This window comes from Nansenia antarctica, assembly GCF_963989245.1.
Source record: "Nansenia antarctica genome assembly, chromosome: 17".
Lineage (NCBI taxonomy): Eukaryota > Metazoa > Chordata > Actinopteri > Argentiniformes > Microstomatidae > Nansenia > Nansenia antarctica.
Window position 1 is genome coordinate 25,091,809 of NC_137687.1, and position 24,601 is coordinate 25,116,409.

The following is a 24,601-nucleotide window of genomic DNA, read 5'->3' on the forward strand; positions in this document are numbered from 1 at the left end:
GAGACAGAGAGGGAGAGAGAGACACGCAACACAGGTGAACAGAGGATGATCTACCTGTGTGAGATGGCTGGAAGGGAGTCTGGGGCGCGGAGCAGGGGAAAGGTGGACCTGAGCTCTCAAACGCGTCAAAGTTTGCAAAGTCTGAGTTTGGAGCGTTTGTGTTTTGAGCAGCTGGAGGTCAGGGGTCAGGAGGGTCAAACACATAAACCAAAAAGGAAACAATGGGTGAGATGAGTCATGATCACACACAACAAAAGGAATGAGAGATCGTACTGAACACACAGAGATATGGACTGAAGGAGCTAACGACAGACCGTATGACAATAATATACATGATGATGGTAATGACAATAATATACATGATGATGATGATGATGATGATGTAATGATGATAATATGATGATGATGATGATGATGTAATGATGATAATATACATGATGATGATGATGATGATGATGTAATGACGATAATATACATGATGATGATGATGATGATGGTGATGATGATGATGATGATGGTAATGACACTAATATACATGATGATGATGATGATGATGATGATGATGATGATGGTGATGATGATGATGATGATGATGATGGTAATGACACTAACATACATGATAATGCGCGTGTGCGTGTGTGGCAACGCTTTACGATCATCACTGATTTCCATAAAGGAAGATGAAACTGTTCTCATATTTAAGAGTTGGGTGGGTGGTCCTGACCATGGTCCATTTCAGGGACCAGTGGCGCTGTGCGCTAGTCCTTACCTGGGTGGCTGTTGAAATGTGCAAAGTTTGCAAAGTTGGGTGCAGAGCCTGCAGCAGTCTGAGAGGGCGGGGCAGCGAAGATGTCACCGCCCAGGTCGCTGAGGAGGTCAAACTTCTTCTCCTGAAACTGCTGGCTCATCTGGAGGGCCTGGGCACGCCCCATCACCGGAGACTGAGAGAGAGAGAACAGTGTTACACCCTGCCAACACCCAGCCAACACCCTGCCAACACCCTGCCAACACCCTGCCAACACCCTGCCAACATTTAAACAGGCCCTCAAAACCCACCTCTTCAAGCTCGCCTTCACCAGTTAACCCTCTCCCCCTCTCCTTCAGCAGTTAACCCTCTCCCCCTCTCCCTTTCCCATGTGTCCCCAGCACTATCTTATTAGGCCCCTATACTTTATTTTATTTATTTTTGGTTTATTTTTAGTTTTACTACTTTTCAGTTTGTAAAGCGTCTTTGAGTGTCTAGAAAAGCGCTATATTGTGGCTCTGTTGAGGTGCAGGGGGGTGGGGCTCTGTTGAGGTGCAGGGGGGTGGGGGGGGTGGGCTCTGTTGAGGTGCAGGGGGGTGGGCTCTGTTGAGGTGCAGGGTGGTGGGGGCTCTGTTGATGTGCAGGGGGGCGGGGTCCTACCTGACTGGGCGTGGCTCTGTTGAGGTGCAGGGGGGGGGCAGAGTCCCCCAGCAGGGTCCTGAGGGGCCGGACCTCGGGGGTACTGCTGGTGCTGCTGGCTGACGACCCAGAGATGGAGGCATGGACGGAGGCTACCACCCTGGCCTGCTCTGGAGGAACAAACCTGAACAGAGAGAGAGAGAGAGAGACAGAGAGAGAGAGAGAGAGCGAGAGAGAGAGAGAGATTGCTTTATTGTCTGTCACAGAGTGACAGAAATTCTCCTTTGACAGGCTTTGTGCAGTTCATGAATACGGTATCCACATTCAAAACACACATAGGTCACATACATACAATAAAAACAGACAGATATAACAGTGTTTATAAAATGTAGTGCCTATTTAAAAAGTCTAGTCATTTAAAAATAATAGTAAAAAAACAGTATTATGATAAAAAAATCTAAAATGCTAAAATTTTGTGGTTTAAAAGAAAAACAGTGTGCTTCCTATTTTAAAATGTGTTTTTCCGGGCCAGTGGAGTTCTATAACGGCGGCCTGATGGAAGTGGCTGAAATGATTGGTGGAGGGGGTGAGAGGGGTCCTGTGTGATTTGTGTGGCTTTCCTGATTAGTGACCGGTTGTAGATTTCAGACAGGGGAGTTTGAGGTGAGCCGATAATTTTACTTAGAGACAGAGAGAGAGAGAGAGCGAGAGAGACAGAGAGAGAGAGAGAGAGAGAGAGAGAGAGAGAGAGAGAGAGAGAGAGAGAGAGAGAGAGACAGAGAGAGAGAGACAGAGAGAGAGAGAGACACAGAGAGAGAGACAGAGCGAGAGAGAGAGAGACAGAGAGAGAGACAGAGACAGAGAGAGAGAGAGAGACACAGAGAAAGAGACAGAGACAGAGAGAGAGAGAGAGAGAGACAGAGAGAGAGAGAGAGACAGAGAGATCTTTATTTAGTCAGGATAGTGCACATAATGAACAGTCACTTATACAAAGTATGGTGACAGTAAATATGCTGGATTTAGCTGTGAGCTAATTTGCATCCGTAGTCTACATGTGAGTGTTGTAGTGATGCAAAGTGTCTCGCTTGAGGGTTGGACTGCAGTGAGCTGTTAAAGTATTCTCAGGAAAAGAGAGGGAGGGAGAGAACATTACAGAAGCTGTTACTGGACAAGCATGGAGAATTCTTATTCCAGTCACCTGAGTGCAGTCACTTACCATCTCTTCTTCTCGTATTTCTCTTGAAGGAACTCTTTCACTTTCTGTGGTTCTTTAAAGTCGGGTATAGAGGCGGTTCTATCGTCGTACAGTCCCAGCCATATCTGTTTGCACACCTATAAGAGACAGGGGACGGGACAAAGGAATAAGAGACAGGTCAATTTGATGATGTCATTCAACTTCCCTACCCCTAACCATCTCCCCTAACCCTGCCACCCCCTCCCCCCCTGGACATTGCTGTGTTAATTGTTCCCTGTGCCTGTTCGTTAACTCTGTGTTCTATGTGCTCATGTTATCTGTTGCTTGTTGTTTCTGTGTTTTCAGTTTTTCCCATATTAGCGTCAGCGTCTTTGAGCCCCGGAAAAGTATAAACACAATGAATTATTATTATTATTATTAACTTTAAAGTGAAAAAAACAAAACATGAAAGACTTCAACACCTAGAGGCCAGGAGAGCATTAGAATGTGGCACTTTCTGGAACATTCCAGGGTTTCTTTGGACTTCTGAGATTGGGAGCAGCTACACCTCAGTGCTAAAAAGACATATGGGAAACACAGACACTGAACTGTCTCTTCAACCACTAATGCCTTCATGGCCGACATGAATACACCCAACAAAAAGTGCAGTATCATCAAGGATTAACACTCTAGTATACTCCAAGTTATTGCTGGTAAGCGGTGTATGTAATACAGCAAACATACAGTAGAAATGCAGCAGACATGCAGCAGAGATGCAGTAGAACTGCAGTGCCCTCTGACACACACATACCAAACAGCATCAACAAACCCCTTGGATTTGTACCACATAGATTTCTAGTTGCACATTAACTGACATTCAAAATACAACTTGGCAGAATCAAGTGTGTGTGTGTGTGTGTGTGTGTGTGTGTGTGTGTATATATATGTGTGTGTGTGTGTGTGTGTGCCAGAGAGAACTAAATAAATAACATTCCCATGTGAAAGGCATGAGAGCTGGAACGGTTAGCTCATCTCTGCCTCATGGCACCACACCATTCTCAGCAAACACATGAATCCTTTAAAGGATTAAGAAAACCGAGGAATGCTAAAGAAAGGGACAAGGTGAGGCTGTGCATAGGCATAGGATAGTTTAGAACAGTACTGATAGCATGGGCATATAGGATAGTGTAACCAGGGAGTAGCTAAAGGACTGTAGAATTTTAGGAAGGGCTGGTTATCTAACTAACTCTGAGCTAAATCGGCAGTGTAGGAGGATAGAGGCAGGGGGCGCCAGCAACCCTTTAGACTAGCATATCACAGTTATATATATGTCATATATTATAATACAAGCTATAACGCAGTTAATCACACTATAAGACAATACTTAAACCCAATACTAGATTTGCTGTTAAACTAAACAATACAGACAACTAAACACACAGCAACTGTATCAAATATGAACAAACACATTTATTTATACAAATTATATATACATCCCAATATACTCCCTCCCCGCCGGCCACACACACACTCACTCACTCACTCACACACAGTACCTGGCCTGAAAAGGCTTAGAGTCCCGGACTGAAATGAGCGCGTTGAGGCCTGGTCGGAGCTCGCATGTGACTCGAGGAAGGCAGCAGACAAGGGGGGGGAGTGACGTTGCAATTTGAAGGGAAAGGGGCGTCTTCGTAGCAAACGACGAGGTGTGAATGGCTCAGGTCCGGTGGTCCACGGTCAGCTCCGGTGGTGTCAGCGGTCGGTCGCAATCCACCTCGGAGGCGACGGCTCTGTCCGGCTTGGGTCTCGCTATGCGCCAACGTTAGCAGCCGGCGGCTAGCAAGGCTGGCTAACGGTGACACAGCTAAACTGGGCTAGCGCTGCCAACTCACCAAACTCCGAACTCCCGCGGCGATGCGGGTAGCCAGTGATTTACTATTAACACTCAGTCTCCCGTTCTCCTTGTTGACTGTTGAGATGTCTTCCGCAGCAAAGGAAACCAAATACAGAGATTCAACTATCTATCGATTCAACTAGATTCTACTAATGTTTGCCCTCTGTCACAGTTGCAAACTCAATAATCCCTCGTGTCTTCAGCTTCAGCACGGTGTGTGTCCACTGACTCCGCCCTCCTAGATCGACTTCCGTAGCTATATATACCAACCGGACATACATCAAGTCACGTACGCCAATCAAAACCACGCCCACTAATCTGGCGCTTGCACAATACTGAACAAATCTAAGACAGAACTTATACAATTACAATAACAATACATACACCTTCATGAAAACGTACATGAATAGTATGGAAAATAATTAAGGAAATAACAGGGGCAAAATAGGGCTGATTTGGGGAAACTAACTGGCTCTAAATTGTGGGCCTTCATAACAGCCGCCCCATGAAACCCTCGGTTTCATTTAACTATGGAAGGCACACTGGCTAGGCTGCTCTAGCAGCGTGAGGTATGAGGTGATAGTGTCCTTTGTAATTTGAGGGAGCTCAATCAGGCGTGCCACAGGTCGGGTGTAAGTGCGACCACCAACGTCCACGATGGCCGTCCGCACCCTTCCATCCGGACCCGGCAGGACCTTGGTCACTCTGCCTGTCTGCCAGGCGGCGCGTGGAAGGGACTGGTCGATCACCAGTACCACGGCACCTTCGGACAAGTTGTCTCTCTCCCTCGTCCACTTCTGCCTGACTTGCAGGGTCGGCAGGTAGTGCAGTATGAACTGCCTCCAAAACTGGTCCGCGAGCACCTGGCTGTGCCTCCACCATCTTCTTCCGGTGAGCTCTGCAGGGTCGTAGACTACCTGAGGCAGTGCAGAGTCTCGCCGCCCCATCAGCAAGAAGTTGGGCGTAATGGGATCCAGATCTGCTACATCACTGGAGGTATAGCCTAGGGGCCGGGAGTTCAAGATGCCCTCAATCTCTGCTAGTACAGTCTCGAGCACCTCATCGGTAGGCACCTTCTGTCCGAGAATGGTACGTAGGACGTTCTTTACTGAGCGAATCTCCCGCTCCCAGGCTCCCCCGAAGTGTGGAGCATTTGGGGGGTTGAACTCAAACTTCACTTGCTGGGAGGCGAGTCTGTCACGGGCCTCCTCAGTCATCGCAGCGTAGCTCGCCCTCAGCTCGGCCTCACCACCGACGAAGTTGGTGCCTCTGTCCGACCGGAGGGTCTTAGGGGTCCCTCGCCTGGAGGTGAACCTCTTGAAGGACATGAGGAAGCTGTCGCTTGTGAGCTGGTGCAGAACTTCAAGGTGCATTGCTCTCGTCGTCAGGCACGTGTAGATGATGCCCCACCGCTTTTCGGAGGCTCGCCGGTTTCGGACTAGGAGTGGCCCGAAACAGTCGACCCCAGTAGAGTGGAACGGAGCCTGTCTCAGTCGCAGCCGGTCCTCGGGCAGATCGGACATCATGGGCTGCGGCGGCGTGGCTCGCCACCTCTGGCAGTCCGAGCAGGACCTTTGATATCTCCGTACCGCCTCCCGTCCATGGAGTATCCAGAATCTCCGTCGTACCTCCGCGAAGACACGCTCTCCACCCGCGTGCTGCACTTTGTCATCATGGTGCTTGATGACCAATCTGGTGACCTGATGCTTAGTGGGAAGCACGATGGGATGCTTCGTGTCTAGGTCTAGATCTTGAGCGCGGCGCAGTCTGCCACCCACGCGAATGAGAACACCGTCGAGCTCTGGAGCTAAGCCGCGGAGTCTACTGTCCGAGGGGATCGGCTTCCCTTTCTCGAGACACTCCAGCTCTCGGGAGAAGGCATCCTGTTGGGCACTCTGCAGCACCAGGAGCTCCGCCGCGGTGTAATCTTCGGCGCTGAGCGTAGTATCTAGGGGTAGACCGGCCTTGGAGCAGAACATCCTCTTCTGCAGCTCTTCGAGCGTCTCACACTCCTCTCCCGGAGTAGTCTCAGGGTCTACGACCTGGGTGGCTCCGCAGAACAACGTCTTACGCAGCTCTTTGTCCTCTCTGTCTTCTGCTAACGCCGGCGTGGCTGGCCACTCTGACTCCCGCTCCTGTAGGAAGTCTGGTCCCGTGTGATACAGGTGGGGCTCAGCCAGATCCTGGAGAGTTGCCCCTCTCGTGATGACGTCAGCAGGGTTCCTCTTGGTGTCTACATAACGCCAGCAGTTCACCTCAGTCAACTCCAGAATCTCTGCGACTCGGGTGCCCACGAACACCTTATACCGACATGAGCTGGACTTCAACCACTGGAGGACGGTAGTTGAGTCTGACCACATGGTGACGCTCATCAGAGGTAGCTGGAGCTCGTCGAGCAGGAACCTTCCCAGTTGCGCGCCGTTCAGGGCAGCACACAGCTCCAGTCTTGGGATGGACTGTTGCTTTTTCGGCGCCACTCGGGAACGTGCCAGGACAAACGAGACGTGGACTTCACCTCCAAGCTCTGCCGCTCTGACGTATGCCACGGACCCGTACGCCATCTCCGAGGCGTCGCAGAATACATGTAGCGTGATGACACTCCTCTCTAGGTCCGTGGAGGGAGGGAAGTAGCTCCGCTGCAGCTTGATGTGCTGGAGAGTGGGAAGTTCCTGCTCCCAGGCCTTCCACTTCTCTTCTAGGTGACGAGGCAGAGGATCGTCCCATCCTCGTTCTTGGGCCCACAGCTCCCGGACAAGCACCTTGGCCATCGTCGTGAAGGGAGCGATATATCCCAGTGGGTCGTACTGGCTCGCTAGAGTGCTGTATATCGTTCTCATCGTGACGCGTTGGGGCTTGGCAGGCTTATTGCGATAGCGTAGAGTGTCGGTCTGGAACTGCCAGATAAGTCCGAGCGTCATCTCCTGAGCATCATCTGGTGAGTGAGAGACCCAAGCCTCGCTGCTGGTCGAGGTGGCCTCCTTCGGGAGGTCTCTGATGACTTGCGGGTCGTTGCTGGCCCACTGGCAGATCTCAAATCCACCCTCCTGGAGATGAGCACGCAGGTCCTGGACTAGCTGACGGGCTTCCGTGGCTGTCTTCGAACTGTGGAGGCAGTTGTCCACGTAAAAGCTCTTATGGACGGCGTCAAACACTCCAGGAGGTGCCGTCTCCTGCGCGGCGTGAGTCTGTAGCGCATAGGTGGCGCAACAGGGGCTGCAGGTTGTCCCGAAGGGTAGCACCTCCCACTGGTAGATAGAGGGGTCGGGGTCGCTCGGGTCCGCTCTCCAGAGAAACCTCATGAGTGGCTTGTCTTCCTCCAACATCCTGACCTGGTGAAACATTCGCTTAATGTCACCACTGACTGCGATCGGCTGCTGACGGAATCGCACCAGAACTCCCAAGAGGGCTGGGGTCAAGGTTGGACCAGGGAGAAGATAGTGGTTGAGGTTGAGCTTCCCCACCTGGTAGCTACAGTTGAAGACCACTCGGTTCTTCCCGTTGTGGTGAACATTGTGGTGCGGGAGGTACCAAGACTCGGCACTCTGGTTCGCCTCGGCTGGCTCAAGCTTCTTCACCAGACCGGACTCCGTCAGTTTCTTCATCTCCGTTCTGTAAGAAGCAGCAAGGACCTCGTCCTTCCTCATACGCTTCTCAGTGCTGGTCAGACACTGTAGGACGGTTCGAGGGGATACTCGAAACTCTGTCATGGGTTCTCTTCGGAGTAGTGGTGTGACGTATCTCTTCACGCCCTGGACTTCGATACGCACTGTCTTTGCTTTAAGGAGGTCTATGGCGTAGACGTCCTCCTTTGACCGTACGTAGAGCTTCTCATTCTTGTAGGGCGCAACGTCTAGCGTCCACAGCTTCTGGACGTTGTCTAGTAGCGCCGCATTCATGGAGTCCACACTGGTGTGAAGGCAGTTGATGGTCTGCACTTCTTCGGTTCGGACATGGAGGGATGACGTAGCTCTCCCGTCTCTATCTCTCCACTCGGTAGCGCCTTGGAGGGCCCACCCAAGCGCAGTCTTAACAGCCATCGGGCAGCCTCGTGGTCCTCTCAGCGGAGGACGGAGCGACACGATCAGTGCAGCGTTGTCCGAGCCGATGAGAAGGGTTGGCTCCGCTCCTTCTATCGGATGTAGGTCTACTCGCCGTAGGTGGGAATATCTTGCGCGTAATCTCTCCAGGGGGTAGTCGTAGCGGGAGAGCGCTAGCTGGTCTGCGGTGAAGACATTCTGAAGCCGATATCTGTCCGACGGCCGCCCCGCCGGGGAGATAGAGAAGTTGATTCTCGCCCCGGTGACCTCTTTAAGGTCGCGACGTATCGTGCGCAGAGTCAGCTTCTCCTCAGTCCCTTGGAGCCCCAACTGGCGCACTGCCTCCTGGAGAAGGATGGTCCGTTCCGACCCGTCGTCTAGAACGGCGTACGTGTCGTACACAGCGTTGTTGTGGTGAAGTCGGACCTTCACCACCTTCAGTAGGACCTTGGAGCCGCTGCTCTGGGTTGGGTCTAGATAGTAGACAGGTGTTTCCTCTTCCGGTGCGCTACCGGACCTAGGGCTTCTGGTGCCCTCCGTGGACCTGGCGAGGGAGACCTCGTGTAGGATGTTGAGGTGGACCTCCTCACAGCGGTTGCACTTTCTCCTCAAGGTGCAGTTCTTAGCCAGATGGTCGCGCCCACAGTTCCAGCACCTCTTGTTCTCCTCGAGCCACCTCTGCTTGGCCTCGGTACTCAGGTTGTTGAAGTCACTGCACTCATTGAACCAGTGCTCGCTGGTGCAGTACGGACATGGCGGTGGACCTCTCCGTCCCTTTTGAGGGGGTTGAGAGGAATCCTTTCCCTCAGGTCGGGCTTTCCTCTCTCTCCGAGGCTCCTCCTCCGTGTGCAGCACTCCTACTGGGCGTCCTCTGTTCGAGCTCGGCCTGTCCCAGCGGTCTCCCTTCTCCCTCTCCTTCTTCGGCTCAGCGTAACCCATGGCGTCTACGTTGGTGTCATGCACTTCCTCCAGTAGGAACTCCGCGAAGGCAGCCATGCTCAGACCCAACTTCCCGGGGTTACGAACGCGCTGCTGTCGCCGGAACCTCTCCTGCCGGAAGCGTGGGATCTTGCGGAGCAGCCGCTCTACGTTGGAGGTGCTGTTGATCTCGCTGGCGCCAGCTGGGCCCTGCGTCTTCAGCATTCCAACCAAGGTGTGCACGCGGAGCGCGAAGTCATCCAGCGCCCGTTCATCCTTGATGGGGGCCTGCTGTTCGAGGGCTTGCAGTTCAGCAAGGGCGTGGTTCCAGGGACGACCGTAGCGGGCATCCAAGTCGGCGAGCGCTCTGGTGTAAGGTGTCGGTGCGGAGGCATGGGCCAGAACCATGTTGTGGGCTCTGGGGTTCCTCACATGCTGAAGGAGAATCGCATATTTGTAGGACTCTGAGCAGGAGTCGTCCAAGAGCGTGTCTAGGCAGATGCGTAGTTCCACATACTGGCTCCTGTCCTCGTCCTTGAAGAAGGGGAACTTGGGTCCCTCCACCTGGGGAAACATCCTGTAGTGGATGATCGGGGCTGGAGTGACGGTCTGGGTGTCCGGCCTGCATGCCTTTTGGTTCACTGGAGGACCTAGGGGTGTGCTACGCTCTTGGGGAATGGCTCCCCTCCCGGGCAGCGACGCTGGCTCCCTCTGGGCCGCGTAGCGGTCGGGTCCCTGGTCCTCTTCCTTCAAGGTGGTCAGCTGGGCCTGTAGTTGGACAGTCATGGCGGGGGTCATGGAGCCATCGGCGGGGGGTTCAGGAGATGGCACTCGAGAGGGCCGTGCGGATGATGCTCTGGAGCTACGGGCCGACGGAGCTCTGCTGATGCACACGTCGCGCATGGTCTGCATCACTTCCTCCATCTTCTCCGCGTGCAGTTGCTCTCTCGCCATCTGGAGGCGGTCGCGCTCCATCTGGAGGCGTTCACGTTCTAGCGCCTCCTGGCGCTGCCTCTCCGCCGCGCGTTCCGCCCCCTCCATCTGGAGGCGCTCGCGCTCGAACTGGATGCGTTCCCTCTCTAACGCCTCCTGGCGCTGTCTCTCCGCCGCACGTTCCCTCTCTAACGCCTCCTGGCGCTGTCTCTCCGCCGCACGTTCCGCTCCTTCCATCTGGAGGCGTTCACGCTCGAACTGGAGGCGTTCCCGCTCTAACGCCATCTCGGCCTGTTGGCGCATAAATTCTGACAGCGCGGCACTACTCCCTCTGGAGTGCATGCTATCCGCCCCAGAGGCAGAACTGCCCACGGAAACCCTGGACCGGGAGGAAGCCACTGAACGGCAGGAGCTAGGTCTCGAGCGCGCCGTACTGGGAGGCAGATCGTTAAGGCTGAGGCCCTCCCTCTTCCGCCCGCAGGCGCTGTCAGACCGGGCCTCTCCTTCCTGCTCTTCCGTTTCTACGGCAAAACCCTGCTGTTCTGCCATCTCATCCTCAGGCTGGTGCTCTTTGATGGCTGTCTCGGTGCTAGCCACCCGCGCGCCGGCGGACACCTCGGCCTCTCCGACCACTGTATCCCGTGGAGTGCGCTCCTCACTACCACTCAGTGAGCTTTCGAGCTCAAGCTCATACTCTTGTAACCTCTGAGGCAACCGCGGGACTCTCTGTGGTCGTGGCTCTGGCTCAGGGGGCGGAGAAGGGGGGGTAACTGTCTTGTCTGGTTGGCTGCGCTCAGCCATGCTATCACTACACAACCTATCCGGCTCGAAGGACCAATTGTAACCAGGGAGTAGCTAAAGGACTGTAGAATTTTAGGAAGGGCTGGTTATCTAACTAACTCTGAGCTAAATCGGCAGTGTAGGAGGATAGAGGCAGGGGGCGCCAGCAACCCTTTAGACTAGCATATCACAGTTATATATATGTCATATATTATAATACAAGCTATAACGCAGTTAATCACACTATAAGACAATACTTAAACCCAATACTAGATTTGCTGTTAAACTAAACAATACAGACAACTAAACACACAGCAACTGTATCAAATATGAACAAACACATTTATTTATACAAATTATATATACATCCCAATATACTCCCTCCCCGCCGGCCACACACACACTCACTCACTCACTCACACACAGTACCTGGCCTGAAAAGGCTTAGAGTCCCGGACTGAAATGAGCGCGTTGAGGCCTGGTCGGAGCTCGCATGTGACTCGAGGAAGGCAGCAGACAAGGGGGGGGAGTGACGTTGCAATTTGAAGGGAAAGGGGCGTCTTCGTAGCAAACGACGAGGTGTGAATGGCTCAGGTCCGGTGGTCCACGGTCAGCTCCGGTGGTGTCAGCGGTCGGTCGCAATCCACCTCGGAGGCGACGGCTCTGTCCGGCTTGGGTCTCGCTATGCGCCAACGTTAGCAGCCGGCGGCTAGCAAGGCTGGCTAACGGTGACACAGCTAAACTGGGCTAGCGCTGCCAACTCACCAAACTCCGAACTCCCGCGGCGATGCGGGTAGCCAGTGATTTACTATTAACACTCAGTCTCCCGTTCTCCTTGTTGACTGTTGAGATGTCTTCCGCAGCAAAGGAAACCAAATACAGAGATTCAACTATCTATCGATTCAACTAGATTCTACTAATGTTTGCCCTCTGTCACAGTTGCAAACTCAATAATCCCTCGTGTCTTCAGCTTCAGCACGGTGTGTGTCCACTGACTCCGCCCTCCTAGATCGACTTCCGTAGCTATATATACCAACCGGACATACATCAAGTCACGTACGCCAATCAAAACCACGCCCACTAATCTGGCGCTTGCACAATACTGAACAAATCTAAGACAGAACTTATACAATTACAATAACAATACATACACCTTCATGAAAACGTACATGAATAGTATGGAAAATAATTAAGGAAATAACAGGGGCAAAATAGGGCTGATTTGGGGAAACTAACTGGCTCTAAATTGTGGGCCTTCATAACAGATAGTTTAGAACAGTACTGATAGCATAGGCATATAGGATAGTTTAGAACAGTACTGATAGCATAGGCATATAGGATAGTTTAGAACAGTACTGATAGCATAGGCATATAGGATAGTTTAGAACACGGTACTGATAGCATGGGCATATAGGATAGTTTAGAACAGTACTGATAGCATAGACATATAGGATAGTTTAGAACAGTACTGATAGCATGGGCATATAGGATAGTTTAGAACAGTACTGATAGCATAGGCATATAGGATAGTTTAGAACAGTACTGATAGGAGGCTGCAATCCGTAACTGGACCCTCTAAATCAAAAATCAGATTAAAAGACCCGAACTACCCACTGTACATACTTTGTGTTTTGTCCCCCGCCCCCACCTGTGGTGTATGTCCCCACCTGTCCTACCCGCTGTACATACCTTATGTTTTGTTGTATTGTTCTTCCCATGATGGATGTGTGTTTATCTTGTAGATAGTAATAGTTATTTGTCTGTATTATCTTGTAGATAGTACTAGCTTTTTTGTCTGTCTTACATGTAACGATGAATTGAGAATCAAGGACCCCAATTGAAATAAGCCAGTGGCTTTCTTGGGTTTTTATCCTGTTAGTTGACCTTGTATGTAATATGTACTTTCATGTACCTACTTCTGCAAATCTTCTAATAAAGTTTTCAATCAATCAATCAATAGCATAGGCATATAGGATAGTTTAGAACAGTACTGATAGCATAGGCATATAGGATAGTTTAGAACAGTACTGATAGCATAGGCATATAGGATAGTTTAGAACAGTACTGATAGCATAGGCATATAGGATAGTTTAGAACAGTACTGATAGCATAGGCATATAGGATAGTTTAGAACAGTACTGATAGCATAGGCATATAGGATAGTTTAGAACTAAGAATGTGTCAAGGCAAGGATTCAGCACTCCTTGGACTGACAAGAAGGTATGTGTGAAAAGGGTGAACAGAGACCAGGCAGGTCCATCTAGAGAGGTGGGAGTGTGGCTATGCCTACCTCATTTCCATGTTTCTGTAGGAATTCGATTTCCTGTAGCGTGAAGGTTGTCATGGAGATGGACTTCACTCTGTGGGGTGGGTTGAGCCCTCGCCTGGCACCCCCCAAGAGAGATAAAGGGGTTAACTCAATTAGAAACACACAACACATACGGTCGGTACATTCAGGCAGTTCTTTTGTCACAACCATGCACCCCCCCCCCCCCCCGCCCAACATTCCCAGAGGGACATAAGGCTTGAACTGAAACTGTCTGTTTTTCAACATGTGATAACCTACCATTATGTTCCTAATTAAAATGCCCAAAAGTTGCTGTGTTGAACTTTTTACTGCCAGCGAATGAAAATACCTGGACTTAGTTAGGAGAGAGCTAGCCAACTCTGTCCACCTACAGTAGCTAACATATAATATACAACTGTACAACAAAGGATAATATTTTCAAATAAAGAAACTACTAAAAGGTAATTTACGCTCTGTTTCAGAGCTAAGCCCATTTCTAATAGACAATACATATTTGAGAAATATAAATATTATCCCAAAAACTATCAGAAGTCAGTGACACACTATCCTCCCTAGACAAAATAGACCAATGATTTTGACACAGACCAAGATAAAATTAGACAAATATTCACCAACATTCGCAGAATATTACACAATGCAAAACATTTTAATCGGATTCAATAGACTCTACACAGATTCCATTATACAAATAGAAGGCTGTTTTGAAAAGGGACTTGAATCGCCTTGAATTGCCTATGTGTCCATTTTGCCTAGCAGACACCCACGGTGTCTCATGCGTTCTGTCTGTGTCCGATTATCGAGAACTACTTTTAAAAAGCACCCAGGTGATCCAAGATCTACACCAAACGCAACATCTGAAGCCACTCAACAAAATCCTTCAGCACAACCTTTGTATGGATTCTGATAGTAACAGAAATGGACCTGTATTGAAAAACAAAATTGGTGACAATGAGATTTATACCATTGTCCCCTCCGGGGGGTGTGGCCTCCTTGGAGTGGACAGCACTTATATAGCGCCTTTATCCAAAGCGCTTTACAACGGCCTCTCATTCACCCATTCACACACACACATTCACACACCAATGGCGGCCAAGCTACCATGCAAGGCTCCGGCCCGCTCACTGGGTGCAATTTTGGGGTTCAGTGTCTTGCCCAAGGACACCTCGACATGTGGCCAGCCGGGGCTCGAACCGCCGATCTGCCAACCTTGCGATGATTAGATGCCGGTTCTACCTCCTGAACCACAGCCGCCCCAGTGACACTGTACTGTATCAGAGAAGATCCAGATATCCAACTTTCTTTTCAGACTGGGACACGTGCTGAGTAATGTGTCACCACAGCAGATCTAGGACAAGGACAGCAGAGTGTCACCAGGACTCCAAAGAGGAGGAGGAGGAGAGGAGGAGAGGAGGAGAGGAGGAGGAGGAGGAGGAGAGGAGAGGAGGAGGAGGAGGAGGAGGAGGAGAGGAGGAGAGGAGGAGAGGAGGAGAGGAGCGAGAGAGCAAGCAGCGAGCAGTTCTACTCCTGGTTAATGAACCCAGGTTCCCCCGCCCACTGCAAGACTAGGAGAGCTCACTGAGCTTATAGAAATAAAAACCCCACGATAAGTATTAGATCTGGGAGTCGATATGTTCAAGCAAGGCTACGTCATCATGTGTCGGTTGGGCTCTGTGTCTGCAAAACAACCCTGCTTGCACTAGCGCAACGGGTGTTCGACTACGAAGGTCTGAAAGTGTATTCTTTCGAGTGTGTGGGGGTTCTCTTGCGGTGTGTGAGCGGTGTGTGAGCGATGTGTGTATGTGTGTGTGTGTGTTAGGAGGACTGTTTCCTGGCTCGATTTCCGCCCTTTCTGTGCAGGGCTCTGCTCCCCTGGGTTTGGGAAACAGCTTTTTCACAGACACAGGCAGAAACCTCTCATACTCATTCACATCCATCTCATACTATCATCCATGGCCTGTTCACGCCAACCCCCCCCTGATGTACAGGGATGAGGTAGAGCAGCTGAGCAAGCTGTGCAAGGTTAACAACCTGCTGCTGAACCAGTCAAAGACCCAGGAAATCATCGTGGACTTCAGGAGGAAAAAATCTGAGGTCCAGCCCCTGCTCATCGACGGAGAGAGCGTGGAGAGAGTCTCAACTAGGGCTGCACGATTTGGGGGGAAAAATCGAATTGCGATTATTTGGACAGATATTGCGATTGCGATTTAATTTGCGATTATTTATTTCTAAAGCCACCCAACAGACGTTTTTGTAAAGTGTGGCCATATCTCCGGCTAGGAAGGTCGTATCAACGTGCAGTTTGTTTGTACGTCTTCAGGGGACTGAGGAGAATTGGCTCCCTCCTCTAGCATCCCCACAGCCCGAGCTACGAGTGAAAGAACTAAACTTACATTGGGTTGCTTTAAAGTTGGGTTGCTTTAAAGTCAAGCTTCAGATTGAAACATGTGATGGAGCATTACTAACCTGACTCAGATGGTTTGTTTCACACAACCATCTAGGAAAGCTTCATTGGAAGCTGTTTGGAAAAGGGCAGGTACTTTCAAAAATACTTGGCAGGTGATTGGATGAATCTGTCTATCACCTTCTATCATGGGCTAATTTCAGAGAGCATTACCACATGATACCATCAACCTGTTAACTGCTCTAATTCTAATGCAAGGATGAGAACTTAAAAGATATGAATTGGAACAACATATGTATGTATGGGTTTTTTAAACAGCTGCCATTTTGTTTCTCTCAACAAGTGTAAAAAAAATAAATAAATCCAATATGAAAATAAAATAGGACCTTTCTACAAACAAGGTTATTTAATTATGGCAAAGGAGCAGCATCTAAATATTGCACATACTGCAATCAAGTGATAATAAAAATGTCCAGTAAAAAAGAATAGGTCCTTTCTGTAAACATTTAAATAGATAAAGCAGGAAAGTATACCGTTTGCCGGCAACTCTTCAACTCGTCGTCGTAATGTATGAAGTGCACGGTGAGACTGAGATACGGCTCGGTCGTCCTGCCCGACAGATCGGTTGTTGCATAGTACTCCACATTTTTCAGCTCCGTCTCAAGTATCTTCCTACATTCAGCGTACATTTCTGGGATGGCCGCATGATTAAAGTACGTGCGGGATGGAATCACATTATCTTTTATCCAGCGTTTGGATGAGTTTTTTAAACCCTTTTCATACGGCGTAACAGCCACAAACGACTCTAAAACTCTTGTTTGCTTAACGTTAGACTGGGCTACGGGACTTTCACTTAACTCTCCGTTTCTGACTGTACACTCGTCATAGAGCTGCCTGTGGTACGTTTTCAAGTGCTGATACAGGTTTGTGGCGTTGCCTCTGGATGTAGCGACTGTTCCACGACAGGTCGTGCGCAACACCTGCTTTTGTTGCACATCAGTCGTCCTAAACCCGAAATACTTACAACAGAAGTGCTGTTTTTCTTCGGGACTAAATCGTCCAACGTTGCTTCTGGTTCTGCTGAAGCCATTTATCCACCATGAATGTTGCTAGCTACCGAAACGTGGGCGTTTCACGTGCGATGTTGTTGTTGTGCGTGTGCGTTCATTGACATTGACGTTCATTGACGTTGACGTTCTTTGACGTTGACGTTCATTGACATTGACGTTCATTGACATTGACGTTCATTGACGTTGACGTTCATTGACGTTGAATCCGACGCGCTGTATGACGTATCCCAAATCGCAGGCAAATCGCAGGCTTTGCGATTAGCTAATCGCATCATTTCAAATCGCGATTTCGATTTAAAATCGATTAATCGTGCAGCCCTAGTCTCAACCCTCCGATTCCTGGGGGTGCACATACAGGATGACCTGTCCTGGAAGAACAACACAGCAGCCATCATCAAGAAGGCACAACAGCGGCTCTTCTTCCTGAGAGTCCTCAGGAAGGACCACAACAAGCAGGAGATACTGGTGGCCTTCTACCGCTGCGCAGTGAAGAGCATCCTCACCTACTGCATCTGCAACTGGTTCTCCAGCTGCACAGCCGCAGAGAGAAATGCGCTACAGAGAGTCGTGAGAACAGCCCAGAAGATCACCGGCGCCCCCCTCCCCTCTCTGGAAGAGCTGTACAACACACGCTGCCTCAGGAAGGCCTCCAAGATCTCCAGAGACCCATCCCACCCTGGGTACGAACACTTTGCCCGGCTGCCCTCTAAGAGGCGGTACAGGACCATGGCCGCAAGGACAAACAGACTGAAGCTCAGCTTCTACCCCAGGGCCATCCAGGCCCTGAACACAGCAAAGACCTAGGTTCTGGGCCCTGGACAGTCTGGACGGATTGATGGCAGCTGCTGGATTGAAAAATCAGGTGTAGTGCTGAGGCACAAATGTGTACATTTCAAGCCTGCAAACTGCGACACGTTAAATGAATGTGCAATAACACTATGTGCAATATGACAACCCTAGGGTACATAAGGTTGCAGAGAAATAGGAAATGTTAGAATAGGTATAGCATAGCATAGAGTACAGCACAGTGTTTTATCTGTACAGTATAGTATAGTGGATAGTGTACATAGCCTTTATTTATGTAAACCAGCTCCTTTCCCTTCTTGTTTTTTTTGTTTTTTTCTTCTTTCCTAGCACCAGGGGAGCCCCCCCTCCCAAATTTCGTTGTTTGGTACCTGTACTATAGCAATGACAATAAAGACCATTCATTCATTCATTCATTCATTCATTCATGTTGAAGGGAGTCCACATTCAGCTCACTTCAAATCAGTTAGAAGAATAACTATACATGCCATCGATTGGCATGCACAAACTTAGGCCTACGTTTACCAGACACATGATTATCAGTGCAGTTATATCAACCAGGCTGTTTGGCTACACACACACACACACACACACACACACACACAGACACACAGACACACTGACACACACACACTGACACACACACACACACACACACACACACACACAGACACACAGACACACCGACACACACACACTGACACACACACACACACACAGACACACAGACACACACACACACACACACACACACACACACACACACACACACACACACACAACACCTGGAAGCTCAATAGAAAAATTAGTCTCTAGAAGAACAGGTGAAACTGTATCGGAGCCATGTCACCTGAGCCTCCGAGTTATGGTAATAAGTTTCCTTGTTAGCTTTCCTCTAGCCACACAGAGGCACACACACATAAGCATACAGTACACGTGTGTGTCCGCACACACACACAAACACACGATCAAACACACACATGATATAGGCTAGAGATATCACACATTTGTGTGAGGAATTTGGGGACAGCATCTGAAATCATCTCATTGGTAATAATTGGGAAAAGCTATACAAGCCAAAGATGCTGTAGCCTAAGACTAGACCGGGCTGCTAAATTATTCACTGCTCTTGCACAGTGAATAATTAAGCCGTACGCACTCTTTGAGTCCCACCCAACAGTCTTCCACCGGCAACATAACAGTCATCCAACCGTTGTCCCCGCCACATCCTGTCACAGATGAACGTCTGACACAGTGATGAGGACAGCTTTAGGAGCGTATCAAGATCCAAGTCGATTTATGTTAAAGACCAGACCAATACCTGGTGAGGATATACATGACGTAGCCTAATTGTGGCTAGGCTATTTGTTCAGAATGGACAGAATTTATTTAACCCTCCTAACAAACCCGGCTACTGTAGTTCATCATGTGAACATGTTGCGTGCGCTGGTTTTGTGTGAGTGGCGTATACATACACAGTGCCGTGAGTAAGTAACCGGACAGTGGAGCATTTCAGTGAAACAATTAGGCTACTATGACGTTAAAGTAGAGATGCTCAGCTTTTATTTGAGGGTATTTGTGTACAACATTGGTTTCACCGTTTTCGAAATGACAACACTTTTTATACATAGTCCCCCTAGTTCAGGGGATCAAAGTTACCGGGACAATTGGCTTGACGGGTGTTTCTGGTGAGTCAGACGTGTTCCATCACATCATGTGTGCAGCATAAGAGAGCTGTCCATGTCTAGTATTGATTCTAGACTTTGTGTTTGCCTTTGGAGTCTGTTATTGCTGTCTGTCAACATGGGGAGTAGGGATGCTCCGATACTGATACCAGCACTCGTACCCGACGCTGCGCTCGTGTACTCGTACTCCGATACATCCGCTCCCGACACCACTACAACGGCAATGTAACATAACCTCTCTAGCAGGTAGGTAGAGGAGGAGGGGCGATGTCAGCAGTATGGAGTTATTTTAGGATAAGCGACGATGACGCTACAAAAGTAGAGCAACTGCACACTGTTCTCTGCTGGGTTCTGTATGTGTGACAGCAGCTGGTGAAAGCAGGAAGAAAGTCGGCGACCGACCAAAATGTTCAAACCTTTATTCTGAAAAATAAGAAAATAAATGTCAGCGTCGTTGAAAATCAATGACACACTCGCTAGTCGAGCCAAAATATTGCAATGTGATGCATTCGGTGAGTAACCAAACATAACAGTCATCCAACCGTTGTGTGTCCCTAACATTCTGTCACAGATGGATGTCTGACACAGGAACGAGGACAGGTTTAGGAGCATATTCGGTTGTTAAGTCTGACGTCACGCAAAAATTCCCCACACCAGAGTACTAAAGAGGTAGAATGACAGCTCAATCGTTTTTTTTGACTGGGATCTATTCATACAACAAGGGACACAGCACTTTCCCGTTTTTCCCATATTGTCAGCGTCTTTGAGCCTCGGAAAAGCGCTATACAAATATAATTAAATGTTAGACCCAGAAACACGTCACGACTTAACAACCAAATTGAGATCCAAGTCAAGTCATGTTAAAGACCAGACCAATACCTGTTGAATCAAGGATAGTTACTCTATGATTAAATAACAGTCTACACTGAACAAAATATAAATGAAACACTTTTCATGAGTTGAAAAGACCTACGATTTTTTCTATGTACACAAAAGGCCTAGCTATTTCTCTCAAATTGTGTTCACAAAAACGGCATATTTTAGAGTGGCCTTTTTTTCGTTTATTATGTGTGTAGAAAAAGTCTTAGGTCTTTGATTTCAACTTGTGAAAAATTGGAGCAAAAACCCCAAAAGTGTTGCATTTATATTTCTGTTCAGTGTAGTAGCCAAATGGGTCATGTGGTAAAGTGCCATTCTTATATTATTTGGGAAGAACGCTGCAATGTATAAAACATGTTTTTTATTTAAAAATAATTAAACCAATATGTAGGCCTACACAAATACCATCAAATGCAAGTTGGGAATCTACATTTTAACCTCATAGTAACTATAACTATTTAAAATACAAAGTTTTGGAGTATAGAGCCAAAAGAAGAAGAAAATGCTTCACTGTCCTATATTACTGACACAGGGCAGTGTGTGTGACTGCTCAGGGCCTGGGGGGGTGAAAGATCCAGTCACAGAGTGAACTAGGTCAGATACAGGGAGAGCTCCAGACACCTCCTCCAAGCGCAACACTTTAAGGGTGTGTTCTCACTAGAACATTTGCTTCACTTGGAATCGGAGTTTAGGATAAAATTTGCTTTGCTCTGCGTCGTTTGGAGCTGTGAGAACGCGCATTCGAAGTCGCTCCCGGAGCAAACAGCCGACGGATGCTCCGCTTCAAAAGGGTGGTTTCGCTCCGGTTAGAAACGACGCATCGAGGCTGTCCATAGGAAAACAACAGCGCATGCGTGTTGATCTGGATAAGAGCGGGACGAACGGGCAATTTTCAATTTTTCTGACCAATCAACTACCACGTCTGTTGCTTCGATTGCGTATGTTACTTCGTTTACATAAAGGGCTGTGAGAACGCAAATCAGAGAAATAATTTATGCAACAATGTTGCAAACTCATCTACTTGCTCCGGGTCCTGATTCGGACTTTCATGTGAGAACATGACCTTAAACTTTCTTTTAATACTACAACCTCCCGACCCCTCAAAACTTACCAACAACTCCAGAACGTCCATTGTTTGACGTTAGAGTGTTTTCCGTTTAAAATCATTGAATTAGATCAATATCATGCTGATCAATGCACTGGTTGAGTTTAGTCAGGACTTAAGAATCATGAGAATATCAAAATATTTTTTTTAAAGAGCTCCAAATTTTATATTATATAACGATAGACATAATTGGTGTAAATAAAATGAAAACAATTGTATTATTCATGATGATACCAGGCCTAAGACGGCATAGGCCTTTCAGTCACACACAGCCATAATGACATTTTAGACAGTGTCATGTTACAGCTTACACTTGACCTTTTAACCTAATTGGACTGACCTATATAGCGCTTTTATAACGGCTTCTCATTCACCCATTCACACACACATTCACACACCAATGGCAGCAAGCTGCCATGCAAGGCGCCGGCCGGCCGGCTCACTGAGAGCAATTTGGGGTTCAGTGTCTTGCCCAAGGACACTTCGACATGTGGCCAGCCAGGGCTCGAACCGCTGATCATTAGATGGCGGCTCTACCTCCTGAGACACAACCGGCCCTTATATGTTGTGGATACTGCAGCTGTAACATGTCTCTGTGTTGTTAGCCTACGTGTTACTTACTACTACTCTTTTGCAAAGAAAGGTTGACTAACTAGGCCTACCACTTCCTGTTTTGACCACATTGCTGCTGATTTAGCAAGAGAGCTATGCCACTTCCTGATGTTAGAATCACATCAGGCTTCCTGCGTATGATGAGACGTCAAGCTTCACCCAACCTACGTCCTCAACATGATTCTCATTCTGCTCATGCTAAAAGATTTACAGAAGAGCAAAGTGGTTCAAATGCCTCGATCAGCAAAAAGGATGATAGCTCAGACAAGGCCAGTGTGCACTGGCCATTGTTAGGATATACACCCCCACCCTCCCCCTAATCCCAGACCATTATGAGACATTACATACACTTGATAGAGAGAGAGAGAGAGAGAGAGAGAGAGAGAGAGAGAAAGAGAGAGAGAGACAGAGAGAGAGAGACAGACAGAGAGAGAGACAGAGAGAGAGAGAGAGACACAGAGAGAGAGAGAGACAGAGAGAGAGAGACACAGAGAGAGAGACACAGAGAGAGAGAGACACAGAGAGAGAGAGAGAGACAGAGAGAGACAGAGAGAGAGAGAGGGAGAGAGAGAGAGACACAGAGAGAGACAGAGAGAGACAGAGAGAGAGAGAGAGAGGGAGACACAGAGAGAGAGAGACACAGAGAGAGACAGAGAGAGAGAGAGAGGGGGAGAGAGAGAGAGACAGAGACAGTGAGAGAGAGAGACACAGAGAGAGAGAGAGAGAGAGAGAGAGAGAGAGAGAGAGAGAGAGAGAGAGAGAGAGAGAGAGGGAGATAGCAATGTGTGTCTGAGCTTCTTAAGAACTCAATTATCCCACATCCCACATTTAGTACCACAGGAGGACTGCTGGGAAATTCACAGTGGACTCCCAACCAAACCATTAGAGAGGAGGGAGGAAGGAAGGCCAAACTCTGCAGACAACGACTCTCACCAAGACAGTTGTTAGAGCTAACGCCATGATGACTTCAGTCCTAAACAGCTCCACAGTTGTTAGAGCTAACCTAGCCATGATGACTTCAGTCCTAAACAGCTCCACAGTTGTTAGAGCTAACCTAGCCATGATGACTTCAGTCCTAAACAGCTCACACACAGTGTGTGCGATTGCAAAGCCCGAAATAAGCAGCACCACAGTAATAACGTGGAACATTTCTGATGGGGGCAAAGCGAACAACGGGACAGCCAGGGTCATCTCAGAGTTAGACTGGGAGCAGCGTGACATATCAGGAAGGACAGGATCTATGATAATAACTTAATCATAAACAAGGGAGGTACGCACACTTCCCCTTTCCTGCAATAATAAACCATTATCCTCTAATGGAAAACGACAGGTTGACCTCTCTAAGGCATTGAAGGGAAGGGAAATGGAAATTAAGCCTGTAACTCGACAGCGTTGTTGGATTCATCAGGACGAGCCTGAGCACTCTGAGCAAAGAGTCAACAGGAGTGCAAAGCGCACATGAACGTCTGTTCAGACTACAGAGAGAGTGAGAGTTTGCTAAGAGCTCTGTATTGCACCGACTAAATGGACTGCACTTATATAGACTGGCTTATAGAGATATACTTATATAGCGTCCTTTATCTAAAGCACTTTACGACGGCCACTCATTCACCCGTTCACACACACATTCACACACCAATGGCAAGGTAGGCAAGCTACCATGCAAGGCGCTGGCCCGCTCACTGGGAGCAATTTGGAGTTCAGTGTCTTGCCCGAGGACACTTCGACATGTGGCTAGCCGGGGCTCGAACCACCGATCTGCCGATCTTGCGATCATTAGACGACGGCTCTACCTCCTGAGCCATAGCCGCCCCGGGCGGCTTCTGTCATGCACCCCCAATGTGTTAGATAATTAACATAGGGTCGTCTAAGGGGGTGTTCTCACTAGAACATTTGCTTCACTTGAAACGGAGTTTAGGATAAAGTTCGCTTTGCTCTGCGTTGTTTGGAGCTGTGAGAACACGCATTCGAAGTCGCTCCCGCAGCAAAGAACCAACGGATGCTCTGCTTGAAAAGGGTGGTTTCGCTTCGGTTAGAAACGACACATCCATCACTTTGCTTCGCTTCGCTTTTGGTGAGAACGCTGCCCGAGGCTGAGATAAGAGAGGGATGAACGGGCAATTTTCTATTTTTCTGACCAATCAACTACCACGTCTGTTGCTTCGATTGCGTATGTTACTTCGTTTACATGAAGGGCTGTGAGAACGCAAATCAGAGAAATAATTTATGCAACAATGTTGCTAACTCATCCACTTGCTCCGGGTCCTGATTCAGACTTTCGTGAGAACATGACCTTAATGTTTTTGCCATCATTACAGATCTTTTATTGCTTTTTCTGCAAAATTTGACATGAGGGTTGGGCGCTAATACCATATACCATGGCATTTGAAAATAGCAACAGTGTCCATTTCAATACAGTCATAAAAAAAACTGATGTGTGCGCAATATATATCATAAATGCCTTAAGAGTGTTTTCTAGCAATAGTAATAGCATAATAACAATATAGGCTACTTATATGCCAGCTCCAGGTTACTAGGCTTTCCTTCCACTGCTCCATACGCTAGCATAGAAAGCTTTTTTATGTAACCATGTTTCCCTAAAACTAAAATATCTGCC

At 48.6% G+C, this 24,601-nt stretch overlaps 1 protein-coding gene across 1 annotated transcript in view; it reads right to left on the bottom strand.

Moving 5' to 3' along the window:
* The window catches only part of LOC308172515 (arf-GAP domain and FG repeat-containing protein 1-like), a gene marked incomplete at both ends in the record, with an annotated part of 42,381 nt that overhangs the window by 12,116 nt on the left and 5,664 nt on the right, over nt 1–24,601 (bottom strand). The window contains 5 exons of the mRNA XM_080547413.1: nt 55–171; nt 770–941; nt 1,406–1,568; nt 2,601–2,716; nt 13,411–13,504. Of these exons, the coding sequence (XP_080403539.1) occupies nt 55–171; nt 770–941; nt 1,406–1,568; nt 2,601–2,716; nt 13,411–13,504 (662 nt within the window). The remainder of the gene's footprint in view (nt 1–54; nt 172–769; nt 942–1,405; nt 1,569–2,600; nt 2,717–13,410; nt 13,505–24,601) is intronic.